Here is a 15,506-nt window from a genome sequence, read left to right on the forward strand (position 1 = left end):
CCAGAAGCAACAAAGGTAGCTCTTGGAGTCACCAAAAATTCTATGTTTGTACATCATGTCTCCTCCATTTCCATGGCCATGTCCCTCCTGCTGCCCGGCCAAACCTAATCAATATATTACAAGAAGGAAGCTATGAATGTAAGCACATTTAACCTGGAAATAAATCCTACTAAAATTAGTGGTTCTGAGTAAAGTAGCACCGAATTAGCACAGCGTTCTTCTTAATGTGAAAGGTAGTCAGATCATGGTGCATGCATAAAATTTGCAACATTACTTCTCCAGAAAACAGAGAAGTATAACTCTATCAAGCCTTAGCTGGTGGGCTTATTGGTAGATAAAATGCCTCCCTCAGCACGAAGAAGAGAAGGTGATTTCTAAAAAGCATATTCTGAGGTGTATGTTTGCCTTTGGCTGAGGTGGAAGGCAGGGGGGCTGGGCAAACAGTAAGAGCAGCCAGGCCTGCCGTCCAAGCTGGCATCACTGCAAAAAGAAGGAGGAGCTAAAGAGGCCTGCCTGACAAAGCTCAGTGCGCAGAAGACTGGTGACCAGGAAGAAGAAAAGCGCTTGGGACGAAGGGAGGGGGCAGGCGCTCTGTGTGTGCACCTGGTTGCCATCTCCCCTTCGCCACTCGTTGTCTAAACAAGCCTGCCGCTGAGGCCCTCATGGAGGTGGGGGGCTGAGACCTCTTTCCTCCCGCCGTCAGTTCTCCCCCGCAGTTAGGAGAGTGGGTCTTCCTGAGGGCGGGAGAAGCAGCGGGTCCCTGGGGCAAGCAGGCTGAGGGCTAAGCTGCTTATGCCGGGTAGGAGACTGGCATGAGCCTCTTCAGCCGGGCTCCTGCTGCTGTTCACAGGAGGCCGAAGCAAAGGAGCAGCATCTGCTGTCGCCTGGATCTGCCATTGTGTCTCTAAGCGGAAGGAGACTCCCCACTTCCCTTTGGGGAAGATGGGGAATTGCCTGAAATCCCCCACCTCGGATGACATTTCCCTGCTTCACGAGTCCCAGTCGGACAGGGCCAGCTATGGGGATGGGACTGAGCCGGATCAGGAACCGCCGCCGCCATATCAGGTACCGATTGCGAACAGGGGGAGACATATCGGGTCGGAGCCAGGGAAGGGAGAGAGTCTGGGTTATGTGGGGGGAGCGAGTCAGAGAAAGTGGGGGGTCATAAGAACGGTTAAGAAGGGGGAATGGAAAAAGAAAGGACGAGATTAAGAAAGCGATTGAAGGAAAACAGAAAAACCCAGCAAATCATGGTGATCTATGTGGATATAAATTGCCGTTTGCTTGAACTGGTTTGTTTACTTGATCAACCCCCCCCCCATCTCTGTATTGGTTTGGAATAGAATTTAACCAAGACATTTTAGACCCTTAAAAATCAGGGGCCTTCTCTTTCCCCCCATCCTGCCCCGTCCTATTGCTTGTACCACCTCCAAAATTTGACAACTGGCTAGACCTCTTTCAGAACCTCTTGCTTCAGTCTGGTGGGGGAGAATTTCCTTGTTTCTTTTTTGCCTCTCTTATTTGCATATTTTAGGCAGAGAATGCAAGTGTGTTCCTGCCTTGGAAGAGAAGGGTAGAAAATTGATGTTAAAAAACACCTTTCACGGTTAAATAGCAGCACTGCACTGTACAAAACATACATAACAAAAGAGTCAGACATAACCCTACCTCAGATGAAGACAGTCAGATTCTAACCACCCTTCCTTGGAAACAAGCTCTTGATTTCAGTCAAGCTTGCTTACAGAGGTTATACCTATGAGAATACTGTATTTCTGTAAGTCTGATAATTTAACTACAGTGAAGTTAAAGAAAGGATTTTGGACACTGTTCCGGCTATCTGAACTACAGAAAAGAGGTTCTAGTTTTTCTGCTTGTGCAGCTTCCTTTGTTTCTTCATACAGTGACATCACTGTTTAATGTTGTTCTTTTCTCATTATCCTGTTAAACTAAGACCATGTGCACACACTCAAAATCTTTTGTCTCAGTTTATATATAATGCTGTTGAAATTTGTTTTATTATTTCAGCCATTAATATAGACCTTACATACAGGCATAGCAAGCAGAGCGTATTTTTTTGCCATTTCTCTCATTCTCCCCTGTAATTGTTTAATTAGGAATATTAACCTTTCATAGTGTAAAATATTTTGCTGATGCTAAATTGTATGAAAGAAGAAATTTTAATTAGCATTTCTATTCAAGTTATTATCAGAAAATATACTGAACTTGTATTTGCTGTCTATTTATGATAATAAAATAAATTATTAATTTATCTAAAGTTGCACTAACCTAGATTCATGCCTGGAAGCCAGAGAATCAGTAAACAAAATGAAATCTGTTCTGAAGATCTAAAGTTATCCTTACACAGATTACTAAGGAGAAATTATTCATTCTTGATGCTTGCTTATTTTTACAGGATATGAGATAGGATTTTTTCTTGGGGAACTGTTGACAATCTATCAATGTTGAAATATGACTTCTACTGTAATCCTAAATATTTATCCAGAAGTCACTTCCATTGAGTTCAATGAGTTCTTTCCGAGTAAGTATTCTTAGGATTGCAACCTTGGAATCTTTATGTGTGTTCAAGAGCTTGTGCATCTGGTGTTTTTCATTTATTTTCACTTAAGCAGCCCTTGATACTAGCTACTTCTAAAGCTCTTCTGGGTTTAAAAGGAGAATTATCTGTTTGTTGCATGAGTAGATCTGGCCTACACATCACTCTGGATCACACATTTTACATTACAAGTGCTTAACTCTGTGTATTTAGAATTAGGAAGTAAAAGTCAATGAGTGGCTTCAAATCATTCCTAGTTAAAAATTACAGGAAGTATTTAACATTGCACATCAGTCACAACAAGCATTTTATATGCTAATTGTGTGACAGGTACAATAGGAATCTTTTGAACTCTTCACAAGAAGGGAAGAATGTAGAGCTGTCACACAGGATATACGAAGTCTGTAATCCTGTGGACACTTATATAGGAGTAAACTTAACTGAACTCGGTCTTACTTTTGAAGAAATGTGCATAGGATTGGGTGCAAGTCTGTGATTTTAAACATTATCTTGGTGGTCAGTCCCATTTAGCTAACTGGTACTTACTTCTGAGTAAATATACTTAATATTGTGCTGCAAGAGCACTGCAAAACTTCGACTAGTAATTTATAGCTTGACATATGCAGTTGGTTCCCTTCCTTGAACGCAATGACCTGGCAGCAGTGATCCACGCAATGGTCACCTCGAGATTGGATTACTGTAATGACTCTCTACATGGGGCTGCCCTTGTCCCAAATCCAGAAGCTGCAGCTGGTGCAGAATGCAGCAGCAAGGCTGTTGTTGTGTCTTCCAATACAAGAGCACATCCAGCCTGCCCTAAAAGCACTGCACTGGCTGTCTATAGCATACTGGATTTAGTTCAAGGTGCTGGTTCTTACCTTTAAGACCCTATATGGTCAGGGACCTACTTACCTAAGGGACCGCCTTTCCCCACATGTTCCTCAGAGAGCACTAAGATCAGGGTCCCAAAACCATCTGGCCCTTCCAGGCCCTAAAGAAGCCAGGTTAGCTGTGACAAGGGCCAGGGCCTTTTCTGTGGTGGCCCCTTACTGGTGGAATGAGCTCCCAGATGACATCAGGGCCCTGCGGGACCTTTTACAGTTCCGCAGGGTTTGTAAAACAGAGCTCTTCCACCTGGCTTTCGATTAGGGTGCTACCTCCCAATATTGAGGCCCTGGCCCCAATATCAGTACCAACTTAATAACCAACAGCCTGGCAAGAACCCAGACTATCGTGGTAGTTGACTGTCTGGATGCCGAGAGAACGCCACCATCATTTATTAGCACCTATGATCTTATACGTCGTGGCTTTTATTTAAATCGTGTTTTCATATATTTTGCTGTTTTCACACACACACACACACACACACACACACACACACATTCTGTAAGCCGCCCTGAGCCTGCCTTGGCAGGAAGGGCAGGATACAAATTAAATAAATAAATAAATAAATAAATAAAGCTGCATGTAGCAATTTTAGAAAAAACATCCTGAATGAGGAACACATCGAAAGTCTGTTATACCTGCCTAATACCATCATGTCTTAAAATATTCACATCACCATTATTAAGAATATATTTGTATTATATTTATGACATATTACTTGGCCAAATGAAGTTTGTTGTATTGATAGAAAGGACAAGAATTTTTTAGTTTTATATCATATCTAAACTTTTTTAGAGTACAATTAAAACAAAGCAAACATAGCAAAACTGCAATTATTTTTCATGGACTTATTGTAGATGTGATGAATGAGTAAACAGGTGCTTAGGACAGAAGAGATTGTCCATAGTGTTTGTGTAAAGTCAGAGAGGGCATTAAGTTTACATTGTAGAAAATGTTTAGAATTGGAGGACCATATTTAAAAATAGTAGTTATAAGTTTTTTAGACCTCACAATGGCTAGATTCAGACCTCCCTTATGTGAAGAGTATTTCCGCCCATATTGAAGTATCCCATTTCTGCTAATAATTCACCCTTCGTATTATGCTTTCCTGCACCACTTCCCATACTGTTCTCGAGGATCCACCTATCCTAAGGAATGACTTGAAGTTGCGGGGTGCAAGGGGTTGCAGTATGAAGAGGGAGGTGACAAATATTTGTTCCAAAAGCAGAGCTCCCTCAGGTTTTTTGCATTCAACCAGTTAAGTTTATGCCAACTACCATATATGTGTTTAAAACTGAAGAAGAAACTATGAATGGATGATTACCTTCACGAAGTAGGTTGGCTTCTGATGATATTTTTCATATTAGGTGCCATTTTATATTGCAGCTGCATCTTTGTTGGTTTTTCTGTACTCAACTTGTGCAGAGTTGTGGCATTGCGCATCTGTCCATGTGCCTCAAAGTTTGCTATATTAAATCACAAAAGTTCTTTATTGTGATTGTGAGTCACCTAAGCATCATTATATAGGAGATCTTTCCCTGTCTGAATCTGAATAATAACTAATATTATAACAAAGTTTGAGTCCAGTGGTACCTTTAAGGCCAACAAAGTTTTATTCACGGTATGAGCTGCCTTATATGTATGGACTGGTGAGTTCCATTTAACTGTGTCTGAGAAAGCATGCCTGCACATGAAATCTCACATCTTGAATAAAACTTTGTTGGTCTTAAAGGTGCCACTGGACTCAAACTTTGTTCTGCTGCTTCAGAAATACAGGATACAGATCATCCCAGCTACTAGTGGGCATGACACCTATAGAAGTTGGTTAAGCCCTATATCTTTTTAGTGATGCTATGTTGCAGGTGAGTAGAAGAAACTAATCAAAAAGTTTAAAAGTAGCGTTCCAATACTACATTGAATGGGTAGGTTATAACAAAATTTAGTTGTACATAGTAAGGGAGCAGAAGAAGGTAAATGGAGAAAGAGACAATTCAGATAACATAAGGTTGTTCTTTTGTGTCATATTTAGTGGTGCAGTTTACAGGGTCTGTTTAATATCTTAATAGTATTATCATTCATCGGCTACCATTTTACCTGGTCATCTAGAGCCCCGGTTTTGCCCCGCAAGAGGGATGGATCGGGGACACATCAAACAGGCGTGATCACACCGCAACATCTGGGAAGCGGAGTGCACCCGTCCCCGATCCGTCCTTTCCGGGGGGAAATGCGCATTAAAAAAAAAACCCTAGAGTAACTGGTTGGCCATTGTAAGAGACAGGAAGTTGGACTAGATGGACCACTGGTCTGATCCGTCAGACCTACCTGAAGCTCTGCAGCAAGGGCGGCTGTGGGATCGTCGGCATTCAAGGCTCCCAGCCAAACTGTGCATGCACGCACATGCACAGCCAGCTGCCTCACTCTCCGTCCCGTGGCTTCCCCCCCGGCATCTGATCGTGCCGGGGAGCAACTGCGCTGTGGCTCGGGGGATCTGTCTGATCCCGCCGCCGCGCGTCTATTTTGCTGCGACTCAGAAAAGCCGCGCTTTGGCCATGCTTCCCCCCCCTCCCCCGTGTGACTGGGGCCTAGATATATCTATAGCCTTATTACATTATCTTGTTTTTAGGATACCGAGGATCCGAGGATCCCAGCTTTAAGTACATGCCAATGGGGTCTGAACTTGCTGTGACTGAGAGGGAGAGAGACCTTGGGGTCGTAGTGGATAGCTTAATGAAAATGTCAGCCCAATGTGCCACAGCTGTGAAAAAGGCAAACACTATGATGGGATTATTAGGAAAGTAGCTGAAAAATAAAACAGCCAATATTATAATGCCCCCGAATAGATCTTTGGTGTGGTCTCATTTGGAATACTGTGTGTAGTTCTGGTCACCATATCAGAAAAGGACATTGCCAAGATGGAAAAAGCACAAAATATGACAACCAAGATGATTAAGGGGTTGGGGCACATTTCCTGTGAGCAAAGGCTGAAGAGTCTGGACTTTTCAGTTTACCAAGGAGACAACTAAGGGAGATATGAAGTTTATAAAATTATGCAAAGGAGAGATATTGGACAGAGAAAGCTTTTTCTCCCTCACTCAAAATATAGCAGTTGATGGGCAGTAGATTCAAGATGGACAAAAGGAAATACTTCTTTACTCAATGGCTGACTAAAATGTGGAATTTGCTGCCAGAGGATATAGTGGTGGCCACAGGCACAGACATTTTTACAAGGGTATTAGATTCATGGTAGATAGGCCTGTCTGTGGGTACTAGCCATTTTGACTAAAGGGAACCTCCACATTCAGAAGCCTCAGTACCAGTGCCAGGAGGCAACATCAGGGGAAGGCCTTAGGCTCTATGTGCTGTTGTTGGTCCTCCAGAGTAACTGGTTGGCCATTGTAAGAGACAGGAAGTTGGACTAGATGGACCACTGGTCTGATCCGTCAGAGCTTATGGACACAACAGTGGTAGACAAAGTAGTGATACTCTTCTGTTCCACAGTATAATGGGAGAATGAGAATTTTATATCTGGGCAAAAAGGCATGAAATATTATACTTTCTTCCCTGATCCACTCCCCCCCTCCATTTCTTTTTAATAGGCCACAAAGAAACAGGGTATCCAGGCAAATGGCATGCATTTCTGAATTTATTTTAAGAAATATGTCAGTGTTTTTTTACGATTCTGGTTAATTTTGTTCATTTATGAACATCCCACTGAATTCAATTAAAATTTCCAATTAAATAAATAATGATTCCAAATAATTAGAAAATGAACATGGTTTGGTTGCTAAGTTGTTGTAGGGGGAAATCATGTATTTTCTAACTGGACATTGAAGTCTGGTTACTATGGTTTGCGTCCATCAGAGCGTCTCCTTAGATAGAAGGATTTCTGCCTGTAGAGTGACTTTTTCACCTCCTCCATTTTGCTGCAACTCAAAATGCTCACCAAAATACTATTCTTGGGGGTCAGGAACAGCATTTTGGGAGGCATTTTATGGTATAGCAGGAGGGGAAAGTGAGAAAATCAAGATCTGCAGACATAAATTCTTCCATCTATAGAAACACTCCAGAGGACCCAAGCCTATCTCTGTTGTATCCATGAATTCAGAAACAGCTTTAGACTAGTTTTGAGGATTTAAACTGTAAGGTACCCTGTGATAACAATGTGTAATAATTTCTTATCAAGCCAGGGTCCTGTTGAATCATTGGAGATGATATGGGGGTGGTACTGGCAAAGTATGAAAATCAAAGCATTGACAAAGGCTGAGTAAAACATTTCGATTGCCATCTGGTCTATTGTAGATTTTATATTTGTATCTGTAATTATGTTTTAACTGTTTACATTGTTGGGAAATTAATGTTGTTTAATTATTGTTGTGACCCACCTTGAGCCCTGCTGTGCAGAGGTAAGGTGGGATATAAATCCAAATAAATAAATAAATAAATAAATTGTAGTGAGCAGAAAATCAAGTCCTTGTGTTGCTCAAATTAAATAGGCAGGTCTGGCCTGCAATTTCATTTAGGGGAATCAGTTTTTGCCACATCATCAGTGCTGGTCAGATTTGATGGTATTCTCAAAGGTCCTACTGGTCTGGTAGCTTCTTTCTGCTTCCTGCATTGGTCAAAGCCACTTCTCACGGAGCTCAAATACACTGGTGTTTACAGAAGGGCTGTAGCTCGGTGGTATAGAGTCTTCTGTACCGAAGGTCCCAGGTTCAATCCCTGGCATCTCCAGTTAAAAGGATCAGGTAGTGGGTAATATGTCAGGCCTCTGCCTGAGACTCTGGAGTGCTGCTGCCGGGCAGCATAAACAATACAGACTTTGACAGACCAATAATCTATGTGTGGCTGCTTTATGTCGCTCCACTGGGGTTGACTGTAAAATAATCATGTAAAGGATGAATGAGATCCTGACATCCCCAAGGTCCCATGTTCAAAACGAAGTTTATATACTGCAATAAAGAGAATTTCCATTCTTTTCTGTTTTTTCCCTTTATTGCCCCTTTCTTCCTTTTCCCTTCTCTATGTATTCTAAGAGTTACTTTGTAGGAGCCATCTTGTTTTGTTCTGTATAGTGTCACGTGCATTGAATGTGACATAGAAATGGCCTTTCCTCCTATGCTGTACCATGACAGCTTCCCTTATCTGAGCAAGGCCTTCTGAGGATGCCAATGGGTATGATCAACAACCTCCTGTACATGTGCATTCTCTCTTGTAGCTCCCACCTTGTGCATTGGCCTGTTTGAAGTGGTCAGGAAGTGGCCATTCTGCAAACTAATGTAAAACAGAATTGTTCTGGAAGGCATTTTTATATAAGCAATAGGGCTATGTTGTAAAGGAATGGTTGAGGAAGGTTCTTTTATAAAGGGGATGGGATTGTGGACTATACCACTGTGTATAGTATGTATTGTCTGCTGTATTTATTATCCTGCTCTCATTGCATTGTTTTCTACTTAGGCATTACCATTTTCTTCATTGTTTAATATATCATGTTGAATATGGTATGCTTTGTTGCAGATTTCTGTAATCTAGTCGTATTACACTGTTTATTAGATTGGATCAGTTTATACTGATTGATTGGATCAGTTTATACTGTGTAATCCACCTTGAGTCTCATTGACAAAGGCAGACTATAAATATATTATGTAGAGGTGCGCAATACTAGGGAATACCAAATCTTAAAATATCAAGTAATAATAATAATCTGTTCCAAGGCACTGTTGATATGAGGAAGCGTGTCATGTAGTGGTTAGACCAGTGATAGTCAGTGGCTCTGCAGTCCCACCTGGCTTTTTGACATGCCAGCTGTTGCTTTTCTGAGCACTGTTCCCCAATGCAGCACTGCCTCAAGTCCCAGGATAGTAGGCAAGGCCCTTTCCTGGTATGGCTTATTGTTGGCAGGTGGTTCCCACCTGGAAACAACCACCACAGAGCAACAGGTAAGCTACAAGCTTCCTTGAGGTGCAGGTCTCATTGCCAGGGATGGAAGTAAGTATGGCTCTTTTGGTTAATGGTAATTGTAAATGTGGCTCTCCATGAGATGTCAAGTGGGTGCCATAGGTTAGATCATCATACTAGACCTGGGAAAAATTGGGTTCAGATTTCCTTTCAGTATGATGCTTACTTGGTGAGATTTGGCCTCAACCTAACCTTTTTAATATTCTCATAAAATGGAGGTAAGGACAACCTTGGAGGAGGGTGAGATAAAAATGTGATATATTTTGTTCAGAATTGTTTCAGATGTGGGTTTGGAATGTAACAATTCACATGCCATTCAAAGTAGGCATCACAAGGGATATTATGGCTGTTGTACTATACAGCTTAAAAATCATAATGTATTAACAATTTTAGGTGCTTTCTCAGATACATGGCAATTCGGCTGGCTTTTATTGATGGAAGTGATAGTAACTGGTATCTTTTAAATTGCTTGAAATTTTCTGGTACTCAGATGAAATCAAAGTTGCCCAGTATTTGTAGGAAAACTATATGTTTGCTGCAAACACACTGATTTTTATGAATATATTAAATTTAAATTCATATTGCTTGTTTCAACTTGTAATATTTTAAAAACATTTACACGTTTAGTTTTGAGCTTACTGTTACCATTCATGATTTATCTGTTACTTATATCTAATATATTAAGATAATATTGATTTATCAAAATGGATTTTGAAATAATGATAGGGTTTGACATAATGAATTTTTTGGATCTGATTCATCTGACAGTTCTTGTACATTTATTTATTTCATTTACACCCTGCCTTTCTCCCCAGTAAGGACCCAAAGTGCCTTACATCATTCTCCTTTCCTTTGTTTTATCCCCACAACAACCCTGTGAGATAGGCTTGACTGATAGTGTGTGTCTGGCCCAAGATCACCCAGCAAGCTTCCATGGCACAAGTGAGGATTTGGACCTGGGTCTTCCAGATACTAGTACAACACTCTTAACCATAAGAAGTCTTTAATTAAATAAATTAATTAAATAGGCTACAACAACTGAAATCAAGAGCCACAGGAGAATATTTCATTATGATATGAACCCTGCAGACGCATGCTATCCAGATTTACTGAAAAGTCCTAGTGAGTTCAATAGGGCTTACTCCGAAGTAAGTGACGATAGGCTTATAACATAAACAATTTCTACCAACCATTAAAAATACATTGTGTCATTAATGAAAGGTACACACGATGGTATGGTGATCTCGCCCTCTTCCCTCTTTCGCCAGTTCAATGATCATCCTCATAATTTCCACCTCCTGCCTAGGATTTTCCCCAGCTGTAGTTTCTTCCTCTCCCTGACTATTCCCATTGAGTGGTGCCATTTCTGACAGGAATTCTGAGGTAATTCCTCTCAAATGTATAAAATATTTTCTTATTTTAGTTTGTATTTGTGGTGGGACAAACTAGTTGTGGGTTTTTATTTTCAGATCCCACTTCTGCCACCAGATATGGTGATCTCACCCTCTTCCCTCCTTTTTCTTCTTTCTTGCTGAGCAGCCCCTATATCTATTTTCTTTACCCAGTCACTTTATAATATACATATTTTGATGCTGGCCCAGCCCAGGGAACTGTAAAAAATCACCTTCTTATATTCAACTTCTGAAATGACACATGAGAGGCGTTTGAAAGTTCTTTTTTGTTGACCAGATTAAGTTTTATTCATGGAGTCTCCTGGTTGTAGCTCTGAGAAGCAGTCTGACTTTACACTAAGAGGAACAAACTCTTTTAAAATACAGAATGCCTTAATTATTTTGGATAGGACATATCCATAAGAACATAAGGAGAGTCATGCTGGATAGACCAAAGGCCCATCAAGTCTAGCATTCTGTTCACACAGTGGCCAACCAGCTACCTCCAGGAAGCGTACAAACAGGAAGACTGCAACAACATTATCTTGCCTGTTCTCCTGAGCAACTGGTTTAAAAAAGCATACTGCCTCTGATAGTGGATGGCATAGATAGCCATCGTGTTTAGTAGCCATTAATAGCCCATGAATTTGTCCACTCTCCTTTTAAAGCCTTCCAAGTTGGCGGCCATGACCACATCCTGTGGCAGTGAGTTCCACAGAATAACTATATGCTGTGTGAAGGAATACTTCCTTTTGTCTTTTCTAAATCTCCTATCCTTCAGCTTCAGTGGATATGTATGTATGTATGTATGTATGTATGTGTGTGTGTGTGTGTGTGTGTGTGTGTGTGTGTATATATATATATATACACACACACATACATACATACATACATACATACATACATACATACATACATACATACATACATACATACATACATACATACATACATACATACATACATACATACATACATACATACATACATACATACATACATACATACATACATACATACATACATACATACATACATACATACATACATACATACATACATACATACATACATACATACATACATACATACATACATACATACATACATACATACATACATACATACATACATACATACATACATACATACATACATACATACATACATACATACATACATACATACATACATACATACATACATACATACATACATACATACATACATACATATCCACTGAAGCTGAAGGATAGGAGATTTAGAAAAGACAAAGGAAAGAATCCACTGCCAAAATTGCTGTGTGGCTCACTTTTCTCCCAGTGGCTGTTGCTAGGCAACCAAGCTTGGTTCTGTCAGTAAAAAGGCAGGAAAGAAATGCATTTCTTTCTTGTTTAGCATACATTGCTGTGCCACTGCTCTTTATCTTGTATAGTAAACGATCACTAGCACTTTATGACTTTGTTTTATTGTATTTGAGTGTTTTAAATGTTTTTATGTGGATTTTATGGTATTTTTTACCGACTGATGTAAGCTGCCCTGAGCCTGCTTGCGGGGAGGGCAGGGTATAAATTAATAAATAATACAAAGGCATGGGCAGGAACCGCAGGGGCAGGAGGTCCTTTCCAGGTCCTTTCCAGGCCTACTTTGGCCTTTGTGGGGAACTCATTGGAGATTTTATGGTAGAGTGTACAGAAGCCAGAGTTTGGGGAGGGGAGAGGCCTCAGCTGAGTATTATGCCATGGAGTCCACCCTCCAAAGCAGTTATTTTCTCCCGGGGGAGACCTAGGTTCTTGCTGTGGAAGCTGTGGGTAATTTTGGACCAGTCACAGACTTTCAGCATAACCTACCTCACAGGGTTGTTGTGCAGATCAAAAGGGGGAGAGGAGAATGATGTAAGCTGCTTTGGTCCCCACTGTGGAAAACCATTGTTGCCAATCTCCAGGTGAGGGCTGGGGATCACTCAGAATTACAACTGCTCTTCAGATGGCACAGATCAGTTCCCCTGGAGAAAATGGTGGACTCTGTGTCATTATACCCTGCTGAGGTTGCCACAGCAAATTGATACTGAGTGCCCAAGGCCGGGACACCCACCCAGAGCCTCTTTCTAGGTCACAATATAGAACTAAATCAATGGCTGAGACTGTGGGACACTAATACTGAAATCACTAGAGCAGTTGCATTTAAGGAGAATATTTATAAGGTAGCACACAGATGGTATTTACATCCATCTAGGTTAGCTAAATACTAATACTAATAATAATCTTTCAATTTATTGATCGCTCAATCCTGCAGAGCTTGCTGGCTCTGAGCAATTTACAGTTACTCATTTTTATGAGGGACTAACAATGATTTGTGGGGTAAGGGAGGATGACATATATACATCTTAAATCACACACATTCGCAGCCAACGAGGGTTTCGTTCAGTTGAAGATGAGACGTGATCCGGTCAGCATTTTTCCTTGGCCTGGTTTGATGGCGTCAGCTTTTCTCCAGACTCCTTCGAGTTGTAGCACCGCACTGCCACCGCCTGGCTGGAACGGCCCATTACAGGCTTTCCTCATGCTGAGGAGATCTCTCTAGGCTTTCCGATCTTGCAAGCTGGACTTCCGTTCGTCGGCTAACACCGCTCCATCCCACGGGGGGGGGTCAGTGTGCCCACTCTCTCTAAGGAGTGGTACCCATTCTATCTACTCGCTGAAGCTTTCGAACCGCTGGGTAGACAGCGAGCTGGGGACAGGGCTGGTAGCTCACACCAGCGCGGGGCTAGAACTGACAGCAAGCCTGTTCAGCTCAGATGTTACTATTATAACCAGAGTATAAATCCTCTGTGCCACCGCTCTACTGCAATATATAATATCTGTTGGAAATGCAAGCAGAATGTGGGTACGTACTTGCATATGTGGTGGACCTGCGGTAAAGCCAAAGAATATTGGTTGATGATCCGTAAAATGTTACAGGAAATTATCGGAAGCCCAATACCTTTAAATCCAGAATTGTTCCTTCTTAATATGATACCAGAAGTGTATGGGAAAGCAGATAAAAATTTGATGATACATAGTGTAACCGCTGCTAGAATTCTTTATGCCAAATATTGGAAAACAGACAAAGTTCCAGACAGGGTAGAAGTCATACAAAAAATGTTTAATGTGGCTGAAATTGATAAATTAATGCTTATGTTAAAAGGGAAAGATGAGTCTGTTTTTGAAAAGAATTGGATAAAGATGTATAAATGGAGGAATTAATTTTGAAGGGTTAGGTCAAAGATTTATTGTTTGATTATGAGAGATAATGCGTTGAAAGTTTTTCCTTTAATAATTCTGTATATTCAGTTGGCTATGTATTTCTTTTTTTGTTTTGAGAAAAACAATTAATATTTATTGTAAAAAAGAAAAAGAAACTCAGCTTGCTAAGTGAGGCACAAAAAGTAACCCTGTAAATAAGACATACATTGTTAATTCTTACTCTAGATCATACCATAGATATGAATCTCAAATATAACCAGGTCTATTTCTACTTAGCTCATTTGTTCTGCTGTGACTTCCAAACAGGAACTGTCTTTTCCCCAGCATCTGCACATCATCACTGTGTACTATCCAGCTTTTTAGATTCTTCCCACATTGGTGCCAACCCTCTTCAACTGCCTTTATTAATCGATAATTGACTTGTCACTATAGCATTATACTGCTTTAGCTCTGTGTCAAAGCCCTCCAGTGGTGGAGGTGGGGAATAACGGCTTCAGGCTGCTGAGGTAAGGAAAGAGTAAATACTGCCATGTTGACACTCTGTTGCAATAAGAGTCACATTAGAGAATCATTGTCCTGTGGAAGTACCCCATGTTAATTCAAATGTAAGTTTGTGGGTTCTTGCAAGCAGGAACTGTTGGTCAGATTATGGAAAGAATACATATGAATGCAGTAAAGGGTAAACAATCTTGTTCTTTAATTCTACCCATAATGTTGCAGCAGGCAAGTGTATCATAAAGACATCAAATCTTCTACTAGAAGGTAGTAATCTTCTTCGTGGTCTCTGTGCTTCACACCAATGGGATCTAGTGCGCCTGCGCTGGATCTGCCGGTGCCTAGCAAGCTCTCTTAAAAGGATTTTCGTGCCTGGCCCACTGAGCATGCTCAGGAGCCCCAGTGAGCATGCCCAGAAGGGCAGGCACGGACATCCCGCCAGTTCTTTCCTTTCCGCCGCGCTGAGCAGACCTATCTTCGAGAGGTCTGGCCGGATCGCTGCTTTTGAGTCACTTTTTAGTGATCAGCTCTCGTTTTTTGCCTCAGTTTTTCTTCAGTTTCTTTTTCTTTCTCTGTTTTGACAAAAAAAAAGAGGAGACTTTTTGTTTTCGTCGTCTGAGGTAAAATTGCCTCAGGCCTTCGGGCCGCTGGCCCACCCCCCCACCCTCCTTGTCGTTGGCTTTTTCTCCTCAGTCTATGGAGAAGAAGAAGACAAAAAAGTCGAAAAAGTGGGGATTTTTCAACCGTTGTCGTACTTGTGGAGAGACCCACAAGCCAGACTCTTGTGAACATTGTGCACAGTTTTCCAACCAAACTCGGAAAAACAGAGCGGCACGTTTAAGAGTTTTCCTTTTGGAGAAGGCGCTTCAACCGATGGCTGACCCGCCGGTTGTTTCCTCCGTCGTCATGTCTTCCGCTGCCGACGCATCGACATCGAAGCCGTCAACATCGAAGGTTAAGTCCGTGTCCGATACCGAGAGG

The 15,506-nt window shown here is 41.3% G+C and overlaps 1 protein-coding gene across 1 annotated transcript in view; it reads left to right on the top strand.

Annotated features, from left to right (window-relative positions):
* Positions 1-558: 558 nt before the first annotated feature.
* Positions 559-15,506, top strand: part of RNF11 (ring finger protein 11) — a 76,204-nt gene continuing 61,256 nt past the window's right edge. The window contains exons 1-2 of the mRNA XM_015411969.1: positions 559-668; positions 851-1,065. Of these exons, the coding sequence (XP_015267455.1) occupies positions 943-1,065 (123 nt within the window). The 5' untranslated portion in view covers positions 559-668; positions 851-942. The remainder of the gene's footprint in view (positions 669-850; positions 1,066-15,506) is intronic.

Source organism: Gekko japonicus, unplaced genomic scaffold, assembly GCF_001447785.1.
Source record: "Gekko japonicus isolate JY-2015 unplaced genomic scaffold, Gekko_japonicus_V1.1 scaffold664, whole genome shotgun sequence".
Lineage (NCBI taxonomy): Eukaryota > Metazoa > Chordata > Lepidosauria > Squamata > Gekkonidae > Gekko > Gekko japonicus.